At 42.1% G+C, this 20839-nt stretch overlaps 2 protein-coding genes across 5 annotated transcripts in view; one reads left to right on the top strand and one right to left on the bottom strand.

Moving 5' to 3' along the window:
• gdap2 (ganglioside induced differentiation associated protein 2) overlaps positions 1 to 1799 on the bottom strand; it is a 32252-nt gene extending 30453 nt beyond the window's left edge. For 3 of the 4 annotated variants that reach the window (XM_014174068.3, XM_014174069.3, XM_045707863.2), the window contains exon 1: positions 1574 to 1799. The gene's annotated coding sequence lies outside the window, so the exon portion shown is untranslated. The remainder of the gene's footprint in view (positions 1 to 1573) is intronic. The other variant, XM_014174067.3, reaches the window with a different exon arrangement.
• LOC106586554 (WD repeat-containing protein 3) lies at positions 1623 to 15834 on the top strand. Its single transcript, XM_082969234.1, is given in 20 exon segments — positions 1623 to 1886; positions 2996 to 3092; positions 3286 to 3345; positions 3439 to 3634; positions 3637 to 3665; positions 3865 to 3958; positions 4215 to 4373; positions 4794 to 4849; positions 5051 to 5102; positions 5105 to 5195; positions 5198 to 5247; positions 5406 to 5454; positions 5457 to 5499; positions 5820 to 5845; positions 5848 to 5978; positions 9418 to 9532; positions 9535 to 9611; positions 9730 to 9896; positions 15163 to 15256; positions 15366 to 15834. Coding segments are annotated over 18 exon segments (1518 nt in total). The 5' UTR covers positions 1623 to 1886; positions 2996 to 3054; the 3' UTR covers positions 15248 to 15256; positions 15366 to 15834.
• The last annotated feature ends 5005 nt before the right edge of the window (positions 15835 to 20839 follow it).

The raw sequence follows: 20839 nt of genomic DNA, 5'->3' as shown, positions 1-20839 counted from the left end.
ACACATCAGATAGTACCCGTGGTATTTTCCTGTAAAGATTAGAAAAAACGAGTAAAAATAAAAAAATACAACTCCATGTACAGATAAATAGTTAGGCAGTTAGATTAAACAACTCCTTTGTATGATGAATGTTTCAAAATGAAACATGTATGGCAACAGGTGAATTAACACTCCTCAATTAGCAGGCTCAAGCAAGCTAAAACCCACATGGTAGCAAAAACTAACTAGCAGAAATTGTTAACAAGTTAGAAATGATTTAAAAACACACTTTGCTGTAGGCTACTATTTACTAGTTAACAAAAAAAATCATGTATGTCATATAAAATATATTCACCCCACCCAGTATTGTAATCAAAACTTAACAGAAAGCATGTAGTCCTTGGCTCAGACAGTGTAGTAGTGTGGGCTCAAAAGCATCTCATTAGAGTGCATGATCTTCAGAATCAGCTGTACATGTGATGGAAGAATGCACTGCACATGTGATGGAAGAATGCACTGTGCATGCAGAGGGTTGCAATTCCATTGAATTGGGGATAGTTTAACCAAAATATGCCACAAGACCTAGAAATGCCTTATGTGTATCCGACAAAAAAAAGGTTAACTGTTACATGCTAAGGTTTTTTGATGAATTTAAGCAAAATTCCCCAAATTCCAGGGCTTAACTTAATTTAATGGAAAGTTTCTGACCCTTTGCAACCCTAGCCGTCTATCAGAAAACCAGTCAGTATCTGACGTGACCACCATTTGCCTCATGCAGCGCGACATCTCCTTCGCATAGTGTTTATCAGGCTGTTGATTGTGGCCTGTGGAATGTTGTCCCACTCCTCTTTAATGGCTGTGTGAAGTTGCTGGATCTTTTATTTCAGCTCATGGAACCAACACTTTACGTGTTGCGGTTACATTTTTCTTCAGTGTAGTTCTAGACAGTAATAAATTAACCAGTTTTAAGGACTTCTGTAACCTCTAGTCTACAACCTGACAAATAAAGCCTATCACCTAAATAGCATATGACACATTTGTCAGTAGACATTTTATTATGTTTGGAATATTCTGATTGCATTTTTGGTAGGTTAGGTGGCAGTTAGAGCAAACTGGGTGAGTATGGCAAGCAAGGTCTGACTCATTACTGTTACGTCAGTACACCTAAACAGACAGGGAATTTGAATTGACCATAAGGACTCGATGAAATGCAGAATGAAGATAAAGATATACTAGTTCATTTTCATAACTTGAAAAAAGTCTATATTTGTGTTTACTGAAGCATGGTCAAACATTTCCTCGTGTTTTTGCTTGTGCCATTACTCATATGTTATTACCATTTGAACGATTAAATTGGCCCCATTTATAGGGAAAACATCAAATGAGAACATAAAATGTGTCGTCATCACCAACCATGGAGCTCGAGTTCAGCAGACCATCACATATATTACCAGTGCAGCATTTGCTTTCGTTTTACTTTGATTCGCAAATAACCTGCTAGCACGACAGCAAATAGTAGCATGTCGAAAAGGGGAAGGAAATTCAATATTTATCTAGCTAACGTTAGGTAATCAGAAGAAACATTTACACCTACCCGTTTTCCTTCGTCCACGAATATGTTTTCTCCGAGCAGGACTGAATTACAAAAAGCATCGAATGCAGGGAGTCTTCATGATTTTGTTATGATCACAAACATGGCAAAACTTGATTTGATCAAGCCAATTCCCATCGCGCAGTCACGTTTACTATAGTTTGGTGAGTTCCTGATCAGCTGATTCACTAGGAAGAACCCAAACACTCATAACAATCCCTTCCGGAATAATGCCCAGGGACGTACAATAAATCCCAACATTTGTGTAAAACGCATAGTACAGCACTCAGAGGACCTATTAGAATTGCAGCTACCGGTAAGTAAATCCTCGAGAGCATTTTCTATATTGTAGGTAAATGTATGCATTTAGATATATGGTCAAATATATGGCATAGAGCAGAGATATTTTTTTATAAAATAAACAACAACACAAGAAGCAACCCCATAAAACAGACTAATGTAATAAATACAAACACTACTTAATGTGACTGATCGATAGTTCAATTGCTATTGAACAAGATTATAAGTACAATAATCATAACAAAATATTTAAAATATACGTATTTTCTGCCTCTCTGTGTCTATGTGTTTCTGTATTTTTTTTATTTTTTAAATCAGTCTATGTGTTCGACTACAATGTGTGTTTGATTAGTAGGGTCTTCCTCGTGTGCCCAGAAGACAGAACGGGTTTCCACTAGTTACCATAGCCCCCCAAAATATATATGGATATATCGTAAAAATTCATGAAAACACAAATACGTTTTTTGGTCTTAATTTAAGGTTAGGGTTAAGCTTTCTGAAGGCTTCGGAGCTTTCACAAAATTGTGCTAAAAAACGGTTAATTACTTGGAGCTTCATTATCGGTTCACGGTGCACATTAGGGACATCTGCTGGTCAACAATAAACAGCAGTGTATGATTATGAAATATACATTTTTTTCTCTGTACTGTTTTCATCAAAACTCCGTGGCTCAGCGGTAAATCGTTGACTTTGGTAGGGCCAGTTGGAACACCAGCAGGTTTACATAATGCTTCCATGTTTTGCTTTCAGGAGGACTATTTTTCTAAAACCCAATCTATGGCAATATTTCGGATGCTTAAGACATAAGCGATACTATACTAAATAAAACGATTTATTTGAACAACAATGCAGAAAGTGTGGTTTCACATACATTTATTTTAAATAGAGTGCCTTCAACAGTATTCGACCACATTACCCTCACGTCCCTGAATGTTTCATTGTTCCCTATTCTACCTGCTAAACTACCAATTAGGTGAAATTATATTTACAAAATCTTTGTAAGTACAGTGTCCAATAGAGGTCGGTGTTTGGTTTATTGTCATGCATTTCTCGGATCGCTAGCATGATGTGTATTCTTCCTCTCTCTGATCTTTCCTACTTTTCCCCATCCCTCTCTTTCGTCAGGGCTCTGACACGGTGCTGGAGGTGTTCAGTGTGTTGCCGAGGACGAGGTGGAGAGGGTGATGGCCAAGAAGCTGAAGAGAGCCAAGAAGAAGGCCAGGTAAGTCGCAGTGGTTTTTGTGACAGCCACGGCAAAAACCAGTCTGCAGATGTAGTTCAAGTTGGGACATTCGTCAAATATGTGTGGAATCTAATTCCAATCAAACTAAATACTTCAAATATTTATATATACAGTTATGTTGATTACATTTGTGAAATATAAAGGTGAGGTGCTGCTGCCCCCTCATGTGCAGGATGCAGAGGAGGAGGACACCCCAGAGCCTGTGGTGGAGAGGAAACTGGCAAATGAGATTGTGAGACTGACCAACATCAAGGCCTCTGCCAAGATTAGGTACACTCACACACTCAATCAACCAACCAACATTTTGTGTCACTTTATATCCTAGATGGGTGGACTGCCTGCTGTGTGCGGGTGGGGAGTTGAAGGTAGCCATGCTGCTCCAGAACAACACAGTGGAGACTTACAGCCTCAAGACGACTGACAAGAACCCCACGGGCACTAAGACCTCCAGGATCACCATGGGGGACCAGGGTGCCCACACATTGGCCTTCAGCTCAGACAACATTGCTGTCCTTTCCGCCTCTCCGGGGACACTGTCAAAGTCTGGAACAGGTGGAAACATCAGGTCACACAGCACTAGGATTGACCTGACCATGGGGTTTCACTGTATAAGTTAAATCTAGTTAATTAAAGCTTTAGGCTTTCCAGCATCTTTAAAAGTTTACATATATTATGACACCTAGACACATATTATAAGATGTTTTCTTCATTCTGATTGGGTGTCGTAACAGGAAGTTCCTCTCTGTCGCAGGTCTACCCTGCAGGTAATTCGCACCATGGCGTGTGAGTACGCCCTCTGCTCCCTGTTCGTCCCTGGAGACATGCAGATCATCCTAGGAACCAAGGTAACACACATGCATGCACACACTAACATACACCAAACTACTGCAGATGTGCATTATCCAGTATTGGACTATTGTGTGGAACTCAGGTTTACCGAGAGAGGACTCTAGTGCCCAAGCCTGTTTTATAATGAGCAGTGCCATTGAGGACTTTTGCCATGTTGGCGCTGCCCATGCTCTCACAGACGCCATAGTGGGACAGATACAATGATGTAATGTCTATGGGCTAACCTAGTCTGTCTCTCTCCTCTCCTGTCAGAGTGGTAAGATTCAGATCTTTTACTTGGCATCAGGAACCCTCCTGGAGACTGTCGATGCCCATAACGGAGCTCTGTGGTCCCTCTGTCTGTCTCCTGATCAGGTACTGTCTGTGTGTCAGGATCTGCCTGTCCATGTTCAACATCATCTACAATACATGTAGAGCATTCATGGATCTCATCTTCTAAAGTGCCAATCTCCATTACAACTCCAAAGGTCCCCTTATATGTAGACAAAAGCCCATGGACAAGTCCACATTTACAGAGTGATGCTGAGACTCACTTTAAAATGTACAGTAATGTCAAACAAAAACCAATGATTTAAAAGTTAAACAAACCATACAACTCTATGCACAATGATTACTTTGAACAATCTCCACATATTTTTTTTTACAAAAGCACATTTACTTGAAGAACAGTATGGAGATGCAAAGTTTGGATACAGAATGACATTACCAAACTTTGCATCTGCACTTTGTTTGACATACATTTTAAAGTCTCAGCATCACTCCGTTATCGTGGAAATGCCCCCATACAATACAATCATTCCCATTTGCTCTGTAATTATGTTATTTCCTCAGAGGGGGATAGTGACGGCGGAGTTTCAGCTGATTAAGGATGGAGAGGCTGCACAGAAGTAAGCCAAGCTTTATTCCTTCTGTTTCACATACTGTCAATAACACAATAATGCTGTTTTCTACTAGAGGCAAAGAAGTTCTGTTGTCCAGGCAGGTACTAGTGATCCCAGGCTGCATGGTGTTATTCAGGTGAGCTTCTATGGAGTGAGCCCTTGACTGGAGTTTGTGTTGACCCTAATCTAAGTGTGTGTGTGTTGCAGGAGGCTGACGGTGAAACACATGCGTACACTGCAGCTGGATGAGGATGTGTTGCGTCTGTGAAATATTCTCCTGACCAGAGATTGTTGGCTGTCTCCCTGCTGGACTGTACCGTCAAGGTTTTCTACACTGACACACTCAAGTTCTTCTCTCTCTGTATGGACACAAGCTCCCTGTGCTCTGCCTGGACATCTCTCATGTGAGTACCAGTACTCAATCTGGCAACCAATCTTAAACTAAAAACGAATGTAATGTGGGATGCTAGATGAATATAGAATGTGCATGGTTAAAGTTGCTGTGTGTTATGTGTGTTTAATCTGTCTTGACTCTGAATGTTACTTCTTCTCCACCTCTCAGGACAGTGCCATGATAGCAACCGGTTCTGCAGACAGAAACGTCAAGATCTGGAGTTTGGGAACTGTCACCGATCTATGTTTGCCCACGATGACAGGTACAGAAAATGTATAACCTAATGTTAATATGAATATATAATATACTGCCAGAACACATCGTCCTAAGCCGTCAGACATATGGTCAGTGTAAATGGCTTAATGTGGACGCTTTACCAACGATCTCAAATGATATCATTTAATATACGTTGGCTTCCCTCTCCCCATTTCCAGTAAAATATTTAATTTAATCTCCAGTTTCATAAACACTGTCCTAGTTAGCCACCTCTGACCGATGACATCACCCCATCTGCTCTTTCATGTCGCCGTTTTGTCATTTCTCATCTGCTTTCCTTTTCCTTCTCATTCTTTCTTTTCTCAGCGTCATGTACCTTCAGTTTGTTCCCAAAACCATCTGTTCTTCACAGCGGGGAAGGAAAAGAAGATAAAACAATGGGATGCAGTCAAGTTTGAGCACATCCAGACTCCAGAGGTGACATTCACTCCCATGCTGTTACATTTCCCATATGGAGATGAGGCCTAGAGTTCCATTATTAAAAATATTGATGATTGGCAAGCAATTATGTGACCTAAATGCGCCCTTTCCCATCTGAGTGACTTAATTTATTATTATTTATTTCAAACAGTGGAAGTATAAATGTGTGTTTTCTCTGTGTCGTTTCTCTCTCACTGACGTCTCGTGTCTCTCACAGATTCCTGGAGAGACCAAAAGCAGCACAAGTGGCGAAGAAGAACATAGAGACAGTCAAAGCTGTGTCATGACTTTACTTTCATTAATCTGATTATTGTTATTTATTTAATCATCTAACTATGTTTAATTGTTACCCAATTTAAATGAATCATGTAACAATTAACTAATTAGGATTTGGGGCACCACGGAAGAGGTTGTTTAACCTCTCTAGGGTATGTGGGACGAAATCGTCCCACTTAGTCAACAGCCAGTGGAATCGAGTGGCGCGATATTCAAATACCTTAGACATGCTATTACTTCAATTTCTCAAACATATGACTATTTTACACCATTTTAAAGACAAGACTCTCATTAATCTAACCACATTGTCCGATTTCAAAAAGGCTTTACAACGAAAGAAAAACATTAGATTATGTCAGGAGAGTACCCAGCCAGAAATAATCACACACCCATTTTTCAAGCTAGCATATAATGTCACAAAAACCAAAACCACAGCTAAATGCAGCACTAACCTTTGATGATCTTCATCAGATGACACTCCTAGGACATTATGTTATACAATACATGCATGTTTTGTTCAATCAAGTTCATATTTATATCAAAAACCAGCTTTTTACATTAGCATGTGACGTTCAGAACTAGCAAACATACCGAAAACTTCCGGTGAATTTACTAAATTACTCATGATAAACGTTCACAAAAAACATAACAATTATTTAAAGAATTATAGATACAGAACTCCTTTATGCAATCGCGGTGTCAGATTTTAAAATAGCTTTTCGGCAAAAGCACATTTTGCAATATTCTGAGTAGATAGCTCGCCATCATGGGCTAGCTAATTTGACACCCACCAAGTTTCGCACTCACCAAACTCAGATTTACTATAAGAAAAATTGGATTACCTTTGCTGTTCTTCGTCAGAATGCACTCCCAGGACTTCTACTTCATCCACAAATGTTGTTTTGGTTCAAAATAATCCATAGTTATGTTCAAATATCCTCTGTTTTGTTCTTGCGTTCAAGACACTATCCGAACGGTGACGTGCGGACGCGTATCGTGACAAAAAATTTCCAAATATTCCATTACCCTACTTCGAAGCATGTCAAACGCTGTTTAAAATCTATTTTTATGCGATTTTTCTCGTAAAATAGCGATAATATTCCGACCGGGAGACTGAAAATGTAAAATGGCCTCTTCACGTCTCATTGTTCTCAGATCGACCACTATCCAAATGCGCTACTGTTTTTCAGCCATGGGCTGTAAAGTCATCCTTCAACGTTCTGGCGCCTTCTGAGAGCCTACGGGAGCCTTAGAAAGTGTCACGTTACAGCAGAGATCCTCTGTTTTCGATAAAGAGAGTGTAGAAGGCCAAGAAATGGTCAGAGAGGGCACTTCCTGTACAGAATCTTCTCAGGTTTTGGCCTGCCATATGAGTTCTGTTATACTCACAGACACCATTCAAACAGTTTTAGAAACTTTAGGGTGTTTTCTATCCAAAGCCAATAATTATATGCATATTCTAGTTTCTGGGCAGTGGTAATAACCAGATTAAATCGGGTACGTTTTTATCCGGATGTGAAAATACTGCCCCCTACCCTAGAGAGGTTAAAGAGTTACCATCTCCCGAGTTAAACTCTATAAGGTATATATCTATTACATCAATAAACAGTCATCTTATTAATCATTACCTCATATCATCATTCTGAACAGTCGTAAACTCAAGCATCTGCAAAAACTCCAGCCTTGCTCATGATTCAGTGCTACACAAATTGGTTTAATTATTTATTTACTAGCTAACTAAATAATTACACAGAAAAAACATACACACTTGCTACATGAGACAAAGGTCCCTAGCGGACTTTCACAATATGGCTTTTTATCCAACGACATGGAGAGAGAGAGAAAAAGACACTTATCGTCAATACATTTCAGGACTTTTCTCACATTAATCATATAGTTTGCACACGAATGGGCGGCAGAAATCATTCATGTATTTACGTATGGGTGTCTTTGTCCGGCATGTAGTCCTGAACAGAACTACAGAGTTCACTCTGTTCCATTCGATCCTGAAGCTGCTTATTTGAAGATAAGCCAGCCGTGCCGATGGTTCCAGTCAGGTGATGAGAGTAGCGTACTACAATGATTTGACAAGGGTAGTAGGATGGTTTGAAGAGTTCAAGATATTTTAGTCAGGACAGCTAATCAGCTGTACCAGTGATTGTCTGAGAGGGTGTGTTGTCCTCTTCCTCCTTGTGTTGATAGTCAGGATTTGACCCACGATGAACATGAGCTGCAGCTTGCCGTCTCTCTGGTCTAAAGGAAGGTGAGTTTATTTCTTCACCTCGTGTTGAGGTTCAAAGTACCAACCATTTCAAATGTGTAGCTACCCGACTCACGTTTCCTGGTCAATTGTTCATTTCGTTACCAAGGCTCGAGGGGACAGCTCCGTCTGTCTGACACGCTCTCCGACCTCACTCGGGGCATGGCTACCTACTTATGCACAGTTTATAGGAGATAGATTCTCTTATACCTCCTAAAATCACATTCCTATCTTAACAACAATACTTTAAACATTTTTCATATTACATGTGTAACCGATGTGAAATGGCTAGTTAGTTAGCGGTGGTGCGCGCTATTAGCGGTTCAATCGGTGACGTCACTCGCTCTGAGACCTGAAGTTGTTGTTCCCCTTGCGTTGCAAGGGCCGCGGCTTTTGTGGCGTGATGGGTAACGATGCTTCGTGGGTGTCAGTTGTTGATGTGTGCAAGGGTCCCTGGTTCGAGCCCAGGTTGGGGCGAAGAAAGGGACGGAACCTACACTGTTACACATGCACAACTTATTGGATGGAAACTTGACAGATAAAGGGGATATACTTTCCAAGTTACAGTGATTTGTTCATACAGTTTTTAATGACATCACAAAATGAAAAGCAATATTACATTCATTTTCCATAGCTCCCCACTGACCACTCCCTACGTCACATTATGTTAGAAATATTGTTTCAGTATTCACGTTTGACCGAATTAGAGTTTTGTTGGGAAAAGTCTGTGAAACAGAGATTCCTTTGTTCATACTGGAGGGGAATAAAGAAAGTATTCTACTTAAATTTATGACAGGGCGTGGAGGTGTCAAAACCCCCACACCAGATCCCTCCTCCACTCTGCGGGTGAGAGAAGGTCTGGTTATTGTCAGCCATTTCCAAGCTGATCTGACCCATTGTGATCCTCACAGGACAGTCATGACAGCTGTGAGTCTCCATGTCAAGTAACTAGACTGCAGAGATGGAGAGGTTGCGTGTGCGTGTGCGTGTGTGTGTCTTCAGGCTGAGCTTGTCATGGAGGCTCTGGAGCTGTACAGCTCAGAGAAAAGGAAAATGGAGGAGCATCAGCCTGCCAGTCAGCCAGCAAACAGTTGCCTCCACCTAAAGTCAATCTTATCCTTGCGGCCTTTGGAAACTTGTCTGTAAGTTTTTAATTCCACCTGAAATGATGATACGTGCATAGCCCAGGGTACTAGTTCCGTTCCTCACTAATCGATCATGTAACCATTGTAACTACATCCTCTTCTGCCTCCCTTGCAGCCGTCTTGCTATGTCATTGACGTGATGAAGAAGGCCCATTCCAGTGAGCTGGAGGTGTCTCTGCTGGTCCTGCCGTTCCCCTACGTCCCAGACCTGCTGTCTCTCTTCAACCGCTATGTCCAGGATGGCCTGGAGGTCGAGCTAGTGTGCCACTTCTTTCTGCTCAGGTATGCTAGCCTCCAACGCAGGCTTCTCAAGTGGTGCGATAACCTGGGGAAGTTCTCCCTTTAGGATGATTATATAAATGGGTGGAGTCTAGAGTCTAGATGCCCTCAATCTCACACAAATTATCAAGGAAACCACCAGGTACAACCCTAAATCCGTAAACATGGGCACCCTCATAGATATTATCCTGACCAACTTGCCCTCCAAATACACCTCTGCTGTTTTCAATCAGGATCTCAGCGGTCACTACCTCATTGCCTGCATCCGCTATGGGTCCGCGGTCAAACGACCACCCCTCATCACTGTCAAACGCTCCCTAAAACACTTCTGCAAGCAGGCCTTTCTAATCAACCTGGCCCAGGTATCCTGGAAGGATATTGACCTCATCCCATCAGTCGAGGATGCCTGGTCGTTCTTTAAAAGTAATTTCCTCACCATCTTAAATAAGCATGCCCCTTTCAAAAAATGTAAAACTAAGAACAGATATAGCCCTTGGTTCACTCCAGACCTGACTGCCCTTGACCAGCACAAAAACATCCTGTGGCGGACTGCAATAGCATTGAATAGTCCCTGCGATATGCAACTGTTCAGGGATGTCAGGAACCAATACACACAGTCAGTCAGGAAAGCAAAGGCTAGCTTTTTCAAACAGAAATTTGCATCTAACTCCAAAAGGTTTTGGGACACTGTAAAGTCCATGGAGAACAAGAGCACCTCCTCCCAGCTGCCCACTGCACTAAGGCTAGGCGACACGGTCACCACCGATAAATCCATAATAATCGAACATTTCAATAAGTATTTCTCTACGACTGGCCATGCTTTCCTCCTGGCTACCCCAACCCCGGCCAACAGCTCCGCAACCCTCGCAGCTACTTGCCCGAGCCTCCCCAGCTTCTCCTTCACCCAAATCCAGATCGCAGATGTTCTGAAAGAGCTGCAAAACCTGGGCCCGTACAAATCAGCTGGACTAGACAATCTGGACCCTCTCTTTCTAAAATTATCTGCCGCCATTGTTGCAACCCCTATTACCAGTCTGATTAACCCTAAAGATTGGAAAGCTGCCGCAGTCACCCCCCTCTTCAAATGGTGTGACACTCTAGACCCAAACTGTTACAGACATATATACATCCTGCCCTGCCTTTCTAAAGTCTTTGAAAGCCAAGTTAATAAACAGATCACTGACCATTTCGAATCCCACCGTACCTTCTCCGCTGTGCAATCCGGTTTCCGAGCTGGTCACGGGTGCACCTCAGCCACGCTCAAGGTACTAAACGCTATCATAACCGCCATCGATAAAAGACAGTACTGTGCAGCCGTCTTCATCGACCTGGCCAAGACTTTCGACTCTGTCAATCACCACATTCTTGTCGGCAGACTCAACAGCCTTGGTTTCTCAAATGACTGCCTCGCCTGGTTCACCAACTACTTCGCAGACAGAGTTCAGTGTGTAAAATCTGGGGTCCTGTTGTCCGGACCTCTGGCAGTCTCTATGGGGGTACCACAGAGTTCAATTCTCAAGCCGACTCTTTTCTCTGTATATATCAACGATGTCGCTCTTGCTGCGGGTGATTCCCTGATCCACTTCTATGCAGATGACACCATTCTGTATACATCTGGCCCTTCATTGGACACTGTGTTAACTAACCTCCAAATTAACTTCAATGCCATACAACACTCCTTCTGTGGCCTCCAAGTGCTCTTAAACGCTAGCAAAACCAAATACATGCTTTTCAACCGTTTGCTGTCCGCACCCGCCCGCCCGACCAGCATCACTACTCTGGACGGTTCTGACCTAGAATATGTGGACAACTACAAATACCTAGGTATCTGGATAGACTGTACACTCTCCTTCCAGACTCATATCAAACATCTCCAATCCAAAATCAAATCTAGAATCGGCTTTCTATTTCACAACAAAGCCTCCTTCACTCACGCCGCCAAACTTACCCTAGTAAAACTGACCATCCTACCGATCCTCGACTTCGGCGACGTCATCGACAAAATAGCTTCCAATACTCTACTCAGCAAATTGGATGGTCTATCATAGTGCCATCCGTTTTGTTACCAAAGCGCCTTATGCCACCCACCACTGCGACCTGTATGCTCTAGCATGCTGGCCCTTGCTACATATTCATCGCCAGACCCACTGGCTCCAGGTCATCTATAAGTCTATGCTACTCAGCTCACTGGTCACGATAACAACACCCACCCGTAGCACGCGCTCCAACAGGTATATCTCACTGGTCATCCCCAAAGCTAACATCTCCTTTTGGCCGCCTTTCCTTCCAGTTCTCTGTTGCCAGTGACTGGAACGAATTGCAAAAATTGCTGAAGCTGGAGACTTACATTTCCCTCACTAACTTTAAACATCAGCTATCTGAGCAGCTAACCGATCGCTGCAGCTGTACATAGTCCATCTGTAAATAGCCCACCCAATCTACCTACCTCATCCCCATATTGTTTTTATTTACTTTGCTGCTCTTTTGCACATCAGTATCACTATTTACACACCATCATCTGCTCATCATCATCTGCTCATCTATCACTCCAGTGTTAATCTGCTAAATTGTATTTACTTTGCTACTATGGCCTATTTATTGCCTTACCCACTCATGCCATTTGCACACACTGTATATAGACTTCCTTTTTTTATATTGTGTTATTGACTGTACGCTTGTTTATTCCATGTGTAACTCTGTGTTGTTGTTTCTGTCGCACTGCTTTGCTTTATCTTGGCCAGGTCGGAGTTGTAAATGAGAACTTGTTCTCAACTCGCTTACCTGGTTAAATAAAGGTGGGAAAAAGAAATTCAAACTAGTTATGTGTTGCTATTTTGCATGGGTGGAGCTCCAAACAGAGGTGGTGTTTCCGAAAACGAATTCTGACTTGAAACAAGCTAGGTATCATAAGATAATGCTGCATAATCTACTAAAACTTTGTCCGACACACAGTAGGAAAAGAGGCACGGACAAAACAAGGAAAAACAAAATGGGAAAAACAAGGAAATTCCTCTCCTGAAGGAAAATGACATTTCTACTTACGGCCAATAAAATGCGAACGTTAACAGCCGGCGCTTCCATTGAAACGCACGATCCAATGCTATAGTTTTCCAGACTTCCACTAGTCGAGTCAACGACACTATATTTGGAAGGATGACCTCTCGAGACGATGGACATGCTAACAAACAACATTACACTAATCATAAGTGTTTGTCAGTCAGTTGTTTGTGCATTTCTCTCACATAATTTCTGATGAAAACCTTGTAACTCCATTTTTGCTAATTTTTCTATTATATATATATATATACACTGCTCAAAAAAATAAAGGGAACACTAAAATAACACATCCTAGATCTGAATGAATGAAATAATCTTATTAAATACTTTTATCTTTACATAGTTGAATGTGCTGACAACAAAATCACACAAAAATAATCAATGGAAATCCAATTTATCAACCCATGGAGGTCTGGATTTGGAGTCACACTCAAAATTAAAGTGGAAAACCATACTACAGGCTGATCCAACTTTGATGTAATGTCCTTAAAACAAGTCAAAATGAGGCTCAGTAGTGTGTGTGGCCTCCACGTGCCTGTATGACCTCCCTACAACGCCTTGGCATGCTCCTGATGAGGTGGCAGATGGTCTCCTAAGGGATCTCCTCCCAGACCTGGACTAAAGCATCCGCCAACTCCTGGACAGTCTGTGGTGCAACGTGGCGTTGGTGGATGGAGCGAGACATTATGTCCCAGATGTGCTCAATTGGATTCAGGTCTGGGGAACGGGCGGGCCAGTCCATAGCATCAATGCCTTCCTCTTGCAGGAACTGCTGACACACTCCAGCCACATGAGGTCTAGCATTGTCTTGCATTAGGAGGAACCCATGGCCAACCGCACCAGCATATGGTCTCACAAGGGGTCTGAGGATCTCATCTTGGTACCTAATGGCAGTCAGGCTACCTCTGGCGAGCACATGGAGGGCTGTGCGGCCCCCCCAAAGAAATGCCACCCCACACCATGACTGACCCACCGCCAAACCGGTCATGCTGGAGGATGTTGCAGGCAGCAGAACGTTCTCCACGGCGTCTCCAGACTGTCACGTCTGTCACATGTCCTCAGTGTGAACCTGCTTTCATCTGTGAAGAGCACAGGGCGCCAGTGGCGAATTTGCCAATCTTGGTGTTCTCTGGCAAATGCCAAACGTCCTGCACGGTGTTGGGCTGTAAGCACAACCCCCACCTGTGGACGTCGGGCCCTCATACCACCCTCATGGAGTCTGTTTCTGACCGTTTGAGCAGACACATGCACATTTGTAGCCTGCTGGAGGTCATTTTGCAGGGTTCTGGCAGTGCTCCTCCTGCTCCTCCTTGCACAAAGGCGTAGGTAGCGGTCCTGCTGCTGGGTTGTTGCCCTCCTACGGCCTCCTCCACGTCTCCTGATGTACTGGCCTGTCTCCTGGTAGCGCCTCCATGCTCTGGACACTACGCTGACAGACACAGCAAACCTTCTTGCCACAGCTCGCATTGATGTGCCATCCTGGATGAGCTGCACTACCTGAGCCACTTGTGTGGGTTGTAGACTCCGTCTCATGCTACCACTAGAGTGAAAGCACCACCAGCATTCAAAAGTGACCAAAACATGAGCCAGGAAGCATAGGAACTGAGAAGTGGTCTGTGTTCACCACCTGCAGAACCACTCCTTTATTGGGGGTGTCTTGCTTATTGCCTATAATTTCCACCTGTTGTCTATTCCATTTGCACAACAGCATGTGAAATTTATTGTCAATCAGTGTTGCTTCCTAAGTGGACAGTTTGATTTCACAGAAGTGTGATTGACTTGGAGTTACTTTGTGTTGTTTAAGTGTTTATTTTTTTGAGCAGTATATATATATATATATATATATATATATATATATATATATATATATATATATATATATATATATATATATATATATATATATATATATATATATATATATATATGAAAGCTATGTACTCTGAACATTTCATGACTAAGACCAAGAAAATGTATTCACAATAGCTTCTGAAGTTTCATAATTGTATGTTTGTTAATGGGGAGAATATGGTAATTTGTTCAATTTCCTGAGAAGTTTCTGTTGTGGAGATAAGATGTTTACATCAGACACAACGATATGCAAATAACCTCACGCAGGTGTGTGTGTCTGGTGTCTCTGTGGTACTTGCGAGTAGATGAGCCTCATGTCTGTCTGTGTCTGTCCTCACTGTGCTGGTCCTTATCTTTCCAGGGTCCACTTTGGCCAGATCTCCAGTAACCGGATGCTGCCAACCGTCATAGACGAGCTAAGAAGCAACACCATCTCTAAAGTCTGAGAGTTCAGGGTAAGTCCAATCAAAGAATATAGAAACATTTAATTTAACGGCTGATGATCCACAAGTCTTATCAAACTGTTTCTCGCCTTCTGCTCCTGGATGTTCTGGGGTTCAACAGTGCTGGTTGCCAGTTTCTCCAGAGGGAGGTCGAGAGCAAAGAGGACATCATGTTCTTTGCCGATGCCGCCTCGATGAGAAGCGAGGGAGAGAAGAGAGCTATACTCACCATCGCCTGAATCACTCTCTCTCTCTCTAGAGGCTGGTGGGAGGACCTATAGGAGGACGGGCTCATTGTAATTGCTGGAATGGAATTAATGGAACAGAGTCAAACATGTCATTTCCATATGTTTGTTTGATACCATTCCATTCCAACCATGACAATGAGCCCGTCCTTCTATAGCTCCTCGCACCAGCTTCTTTAGATATCTACCCCAAATCATGACTAGTAGGCTACTGCAGGCAAGGCCTTTAGCAGAGATTTACACTGTTAGTTTTATATTTCAACTGTTATAGGATCCTGATAGAGCATAACACTGTTGTTCAATGACATGCTTCATTTCCCAAATAAACTGTGTCTGAGTTACTCATGTCAAGCCTCGCTTCCTCAGGTTTTACAGAACGACTGTGAATTAATAAATCCACTGTGCCCTAACTCGAGTCAAAAGGAAGTAGTGTATGTATACACAGCAGATCCCTATGCAACCACAGTCTCGTATAAAACACATCAAACTCCATCTTAAATAGATACAATTCATGTTGGACTTTTCCCTCCCTGGTCGGTCTTAGCTTCCCGTCACATGTGGGTTTGACAGGTATGATTTAGGCCTGTTTCTCTGGGTTTTCCTGTATCACAGCTTAGGGGAGTGATTCGGGGCTGGATCAGGGCCAAACCGGACCGACGTGGGCTTCAGGGGGATAGAGAGTGGTGTCCGATTTGTCACAGACCACCAGTCTCTCAGACCACCAAGACTGCCACTCCCAAAGAGCTCACAATACAGAACCAGATTCAGTCAGCTACAGGGGAGCCCCTCCTATCTCTCCAGCCTGGTCTCATAGACTAGATGTAACATAGTATAAATCCTGCATACTCAAATTACAATGGTACGTTTGTCACAGATAAGTTCGATGATTACTTAATGCAAAAACAAAAGTAGAGTAGTTGGTTGGAGTGGATGGGTGGGCGTCTAATGCAAACATCTAGTAACCCAAAGGTTGTGAGTTTGAATCTCATCACAGACAACTTCAGAATTTTTGCTAATTACCAGATTTTCAACTACTTACTACTTTTTAGCTACTTTGAAACTACTTAGCATGTTAGCTAAGCCTTCCCTAAACCTTAACCCTTTTAGCTAACCCTTCAACTAGCTAGCTAACGTTAGCCACCTAGCTAGAATTTGTAACATATCTTATGTTTTGCAAATTCGTAACATGTCATATGAATGGGTGATGGACATTCACAAATGAATACATACCATACGAAACGTAACATATACTAAATGGAGCGTCTCAGATTTACATACAGAATAATATGAAATGCTCTGAGACCAGGTTGCCCTCTCCTTTCACCACTGTTATTCTATACTGCCATCAGTGGGAGACAGATTCAGCTTGACTTCACTGCTCTGTAACCCAGGCTGAATTTATGGTTACTATACCTCGTGTATGTTGACAACATATTTCACCCAAGAGTAGAGTATAGGACCCACATCTCTCCCATCTCAGTTTTCAGTACCATATTTTGCTGAAATATAGACTACTTGCATTTTTTCCACAACCCTGAACTTTAACCACTTAACATTGGCAATGTTCCACCCACATCAAGCACGTAATGTTCCACAAGTGTGTTTATATCCTGACCGCAGGGCGCTGTGAATTAACACCTTAAAACACCTTTTCCCTTTGTTCGCTTTTTAATCTTGCAGCAGACAAAAATCAAATTAACTCTGTATTTATAAGGCTGTAAAAAAGGGCCAGAAATTCTTTATGAGGCTGAATTTGGCTCTTTAAGCTATAAATGTCACATCTACCTAAATTAAAAATTCTTCAGAAAAAAACTGAAACACACACACACACAGTTACAACACACCAGCAATGGATTACAGACTAATCTCAACTCGAAATGGCATTAGAATGCATAATTTATTTTCAAAACAGTATGAAACATTTTTAGATAGCCTATGTAGCAAACAAAGTTTGACCTGAAATGACCCCCAACATTTAAGTTACCTTTCAGTAAAACTATGAACTCAATTTAAAAAGCAGCTGCCCCATTAAAAGTAACTTCTCATTTAAAAAACTGCTTACGTGGCATCGTTTAGTGTGACTTGTGTTCGTGACTGTATCACAACATAAATTAATGTTGAGTTTGTTTCAATCCTGCCCACAGCTGACAACACACAAGTAATCATCAGTTTGGAACACAACTGCATGGGACCCAGTCGTAATGCCTGTGGTACATTTTTGTTGACTTTGGTTATCCCTATGGGGTTAGTTAGGGACCATCGGTAAATTACACAATGTAAATGGGACAATATGTTAAAATTCCTATAACTCAAAATTTCAATGACTTAAAAATGTCAAACCAACTATAAATTGTAGAAATACATTTTGGGGAATTTAATGAGAAATTTAAAAGGTGTGCCATGTGAAAATATTGTCTAATTTAAATTGTGTCATTTATGGATGGGCCCTAACTAGCCCTGAGCTAGGCTATCCAAAGTTAAATACATTTTGCCACGTTCGCAGACCAGCCAATGAAGCTAATTGGTGAAATAATTTGGCTAACTCTTCCCACCTGCGAACACACACAAGACACCCACATCAAACCAGGACACTGAAACCAACTTGCGTTTGAATTCAGCCATGGCCGCTAGCATTTCTTAAAGAACCAAATCTAAAACAAGTCCAAATCAGGAAGTGCAGTTGCCCTTTAACCTTGTCTTATTCAATATAGCACACTTTTCCAGTTTTACATGTGTAATCTCGTTCTCTGCCCCAAACAATATCTAAAAGTGCGAGATTTTTTTACTGGTGTTTATGTCAACCTGTTATATTCTGCACTGTTACAGAACACTCATAACAGCCATGGCACACAGAGTGTGAGTGAAATGTTTGAAGTTTCCTCCCTCCATCTCAGTCATATGTATTGTGGCTACAGCTACACAAGGACCCCAAGTTTATTATTAATTTTAGCTTTATGGCTTTTCACATACAACAGGCTAGTGTACCTGGGAGGAAAAATGGGTCTGGTTGGTTCCATAGCTGTGACTTATCCAGAAAAATGACCCACTGCTTTCTCAAACTAACTCCTGGCTCTTCAGATGAGTAAACAGAGAGAATTGTAGAATAAGCGCTTATCCGTAGTAGTTATATGTGGGTGTAACTGGATACATTTCAATGGATTGACATGAATCTCATGTGCCCTGTTTCAAGACTATACAGACAGTGTTATAATCAAATCAATCAAATGTATTTATAAATCCATTTTTACATCAGCAGATGTCACAAAGTGCTTATACAGAAACCAAGACTAAAACCCCAAACAGCAAGCAAATGCAGATGCAGAAGCATGGTGGCTAGGAAAAACTCTCTAGAAAAGGCAGGAACCTAGGAAGAAAACTAGAAAGGAACCAGGCTCTGAGGGGTGGCCGGGTGGAGATTATAAGAGTACATGACCATTAAGGCCAGATTGTTCTTCAAGATGTTCAAATGTTCATAGATGACCAGCAGGGTCAAATAATAATCACAGTGGTTGTAGAGGGTGCAACTGGTCAGCACCTCAGGAGTAAATGTCAGTTGGCTTTTCAAAGCCGAGCATTCAGAGGTCAAGACAGCAGGTGTGGTAGAGAGGGAGAGAGAGGGTTGAAAATGGCAGGTCTGGGACAAGGTAGCACGTTCGGTGAATAGGTCAGGGTTCCATAGCCGCAGGCAGAACAGTTGAAACTGGAGCAGAAGCACGACAAGGAAATACACGTCTGGTGAACAGGTCAGGGTTCCGTAGACACAGGCAAAACAGCAGGAACTGGATCAGCAGCACGAGAGTATGGATTGACTATCAATAAGTAGGTCAACCACACAGGTCAGGTAGAAAGCAGATATGTATCTATTGTATTTGCTGCATTCATGCAGAGGACCTCTCCTATATGTACACAAGTCTTAAGAATCTGTGTAGAGAATATGAGTGTTTTCCAAAATAGTCAGCAGTGGCCCACTAAAGGATTGAAGAGAGAGAGAAAAAGAAGGGGTTTAGACAGTACACTACTGAACATGACCACTGGGTTGCAGTCTTACCTTTCCCAAAACTCTTGGCAGTAGCCACCTGCGGAGTCCATGTGAATCCAAAGCCCCCTATCCAAACCTGTGTCAGTAGATTACAGCCCTAGCACCTGCTCTGTTGTTTAGCTCATAATGGTTAAGGTTAGGACTGGGTCCAACACAGTCGTCACTAGCTTCTATACCCTCAAAGTCATAAACCCAACCATTTCTACAATTGATCTTCTTACATTTTTTTTAACCCTAACCTTAACCACACTGGTAACCTTATGCCTAACCCTAACATTAAATTAAGACAAAAAAGCTAATTTCTATAGCCATTTTTTACTTTGTGGCTGTAGAGTCTGACTTTGTGGCTGTGGAAGCAAGTGGAAACCGTCCAACACTGACAGACCACTGATCCCAACTGCCCATCAATACAGAATCGCCATCACATTAGTGGCATACCACAGCATGGAGGTGACACTGCAAATAATCCATTATCTATCATTTCCAAGTTCAAACAGTTCATGACCGATATCTTTCACATAGATTAAAATTACTTCTTGTATTACAGTGTCATTGTGGTATTTCTTTGGCTCTTCTGGGAGGCTTTTGCCTAGCAACCACAAACAACTGCAAATAAGTCTGAGAAGTTGTTCAGATGAGGTATGAGCAACACCTGCTAAAAGTAGACAGTAAACAGTAAATTAACAATTAGTCAGTGAGTCAGTTAGTTAGTCAGTCAGTGAGGGAATCGGTCCACAAGTCATTCTTGCTGAACTAGAGGACTTTCCAAACTAATTATGTTCAACTTTCCGAATGGATTGAAACTTGAAAACGTGAACAAATGAACAGGAAGTTAACAATTAGTCAGTGAGTCAGTCCACCATTCATTATTTCAGTGGGCCATGTGTTAGGTTAAATCTGCATCCAGCACTCTATTTTTTTTACTTTTAAATGTAACCTTTATTCAAATAGGCAAGTCAGTTAAGAACAAATTGTTATTTACAATGACGGCCTACCCCGACCAAACCTAGACAATGCTGGGCCAATTATGCACTGTCCTATGGGACTCCCAATCACAGCCAGATGGGATGCAGCCTGGATTCAAACCAGGTACTGCAATAACACCTCTTGCACTGAGATGCAGTGTCTTAGACCACTGCGCTACTCTGAGTAAATAAGCCTGTAACTACCTGAGTAAGATATGGCGGATTGGTCTGAGAAGACCCTGAGTCGTAACCTGGCTCCTATGAGAATTGGGCAAGAAACGGCTAGAGATTGGTGGTCTTCCAGTCAGGGTCTGAGTGATGAGGTGACAGAACACTCAGTCATGCC

The sequence above is a fragment of the Salmo salar genome, chromosome 25 (genome assembly GCF_965601325.2).
Source record: "Salmo salar chromosome 25, fSalSal1, whole genome shotgun sequence".
NCBI classification, from domain to species: Eukaryota; Metazoa; Chordata; class Actinopteri; order Salmoniformes; family Salmonidae; genus Salmo; species Salmo salar.
This window is presented reverse-complemented; position numbering and strand designations above follow the sequence as displayed.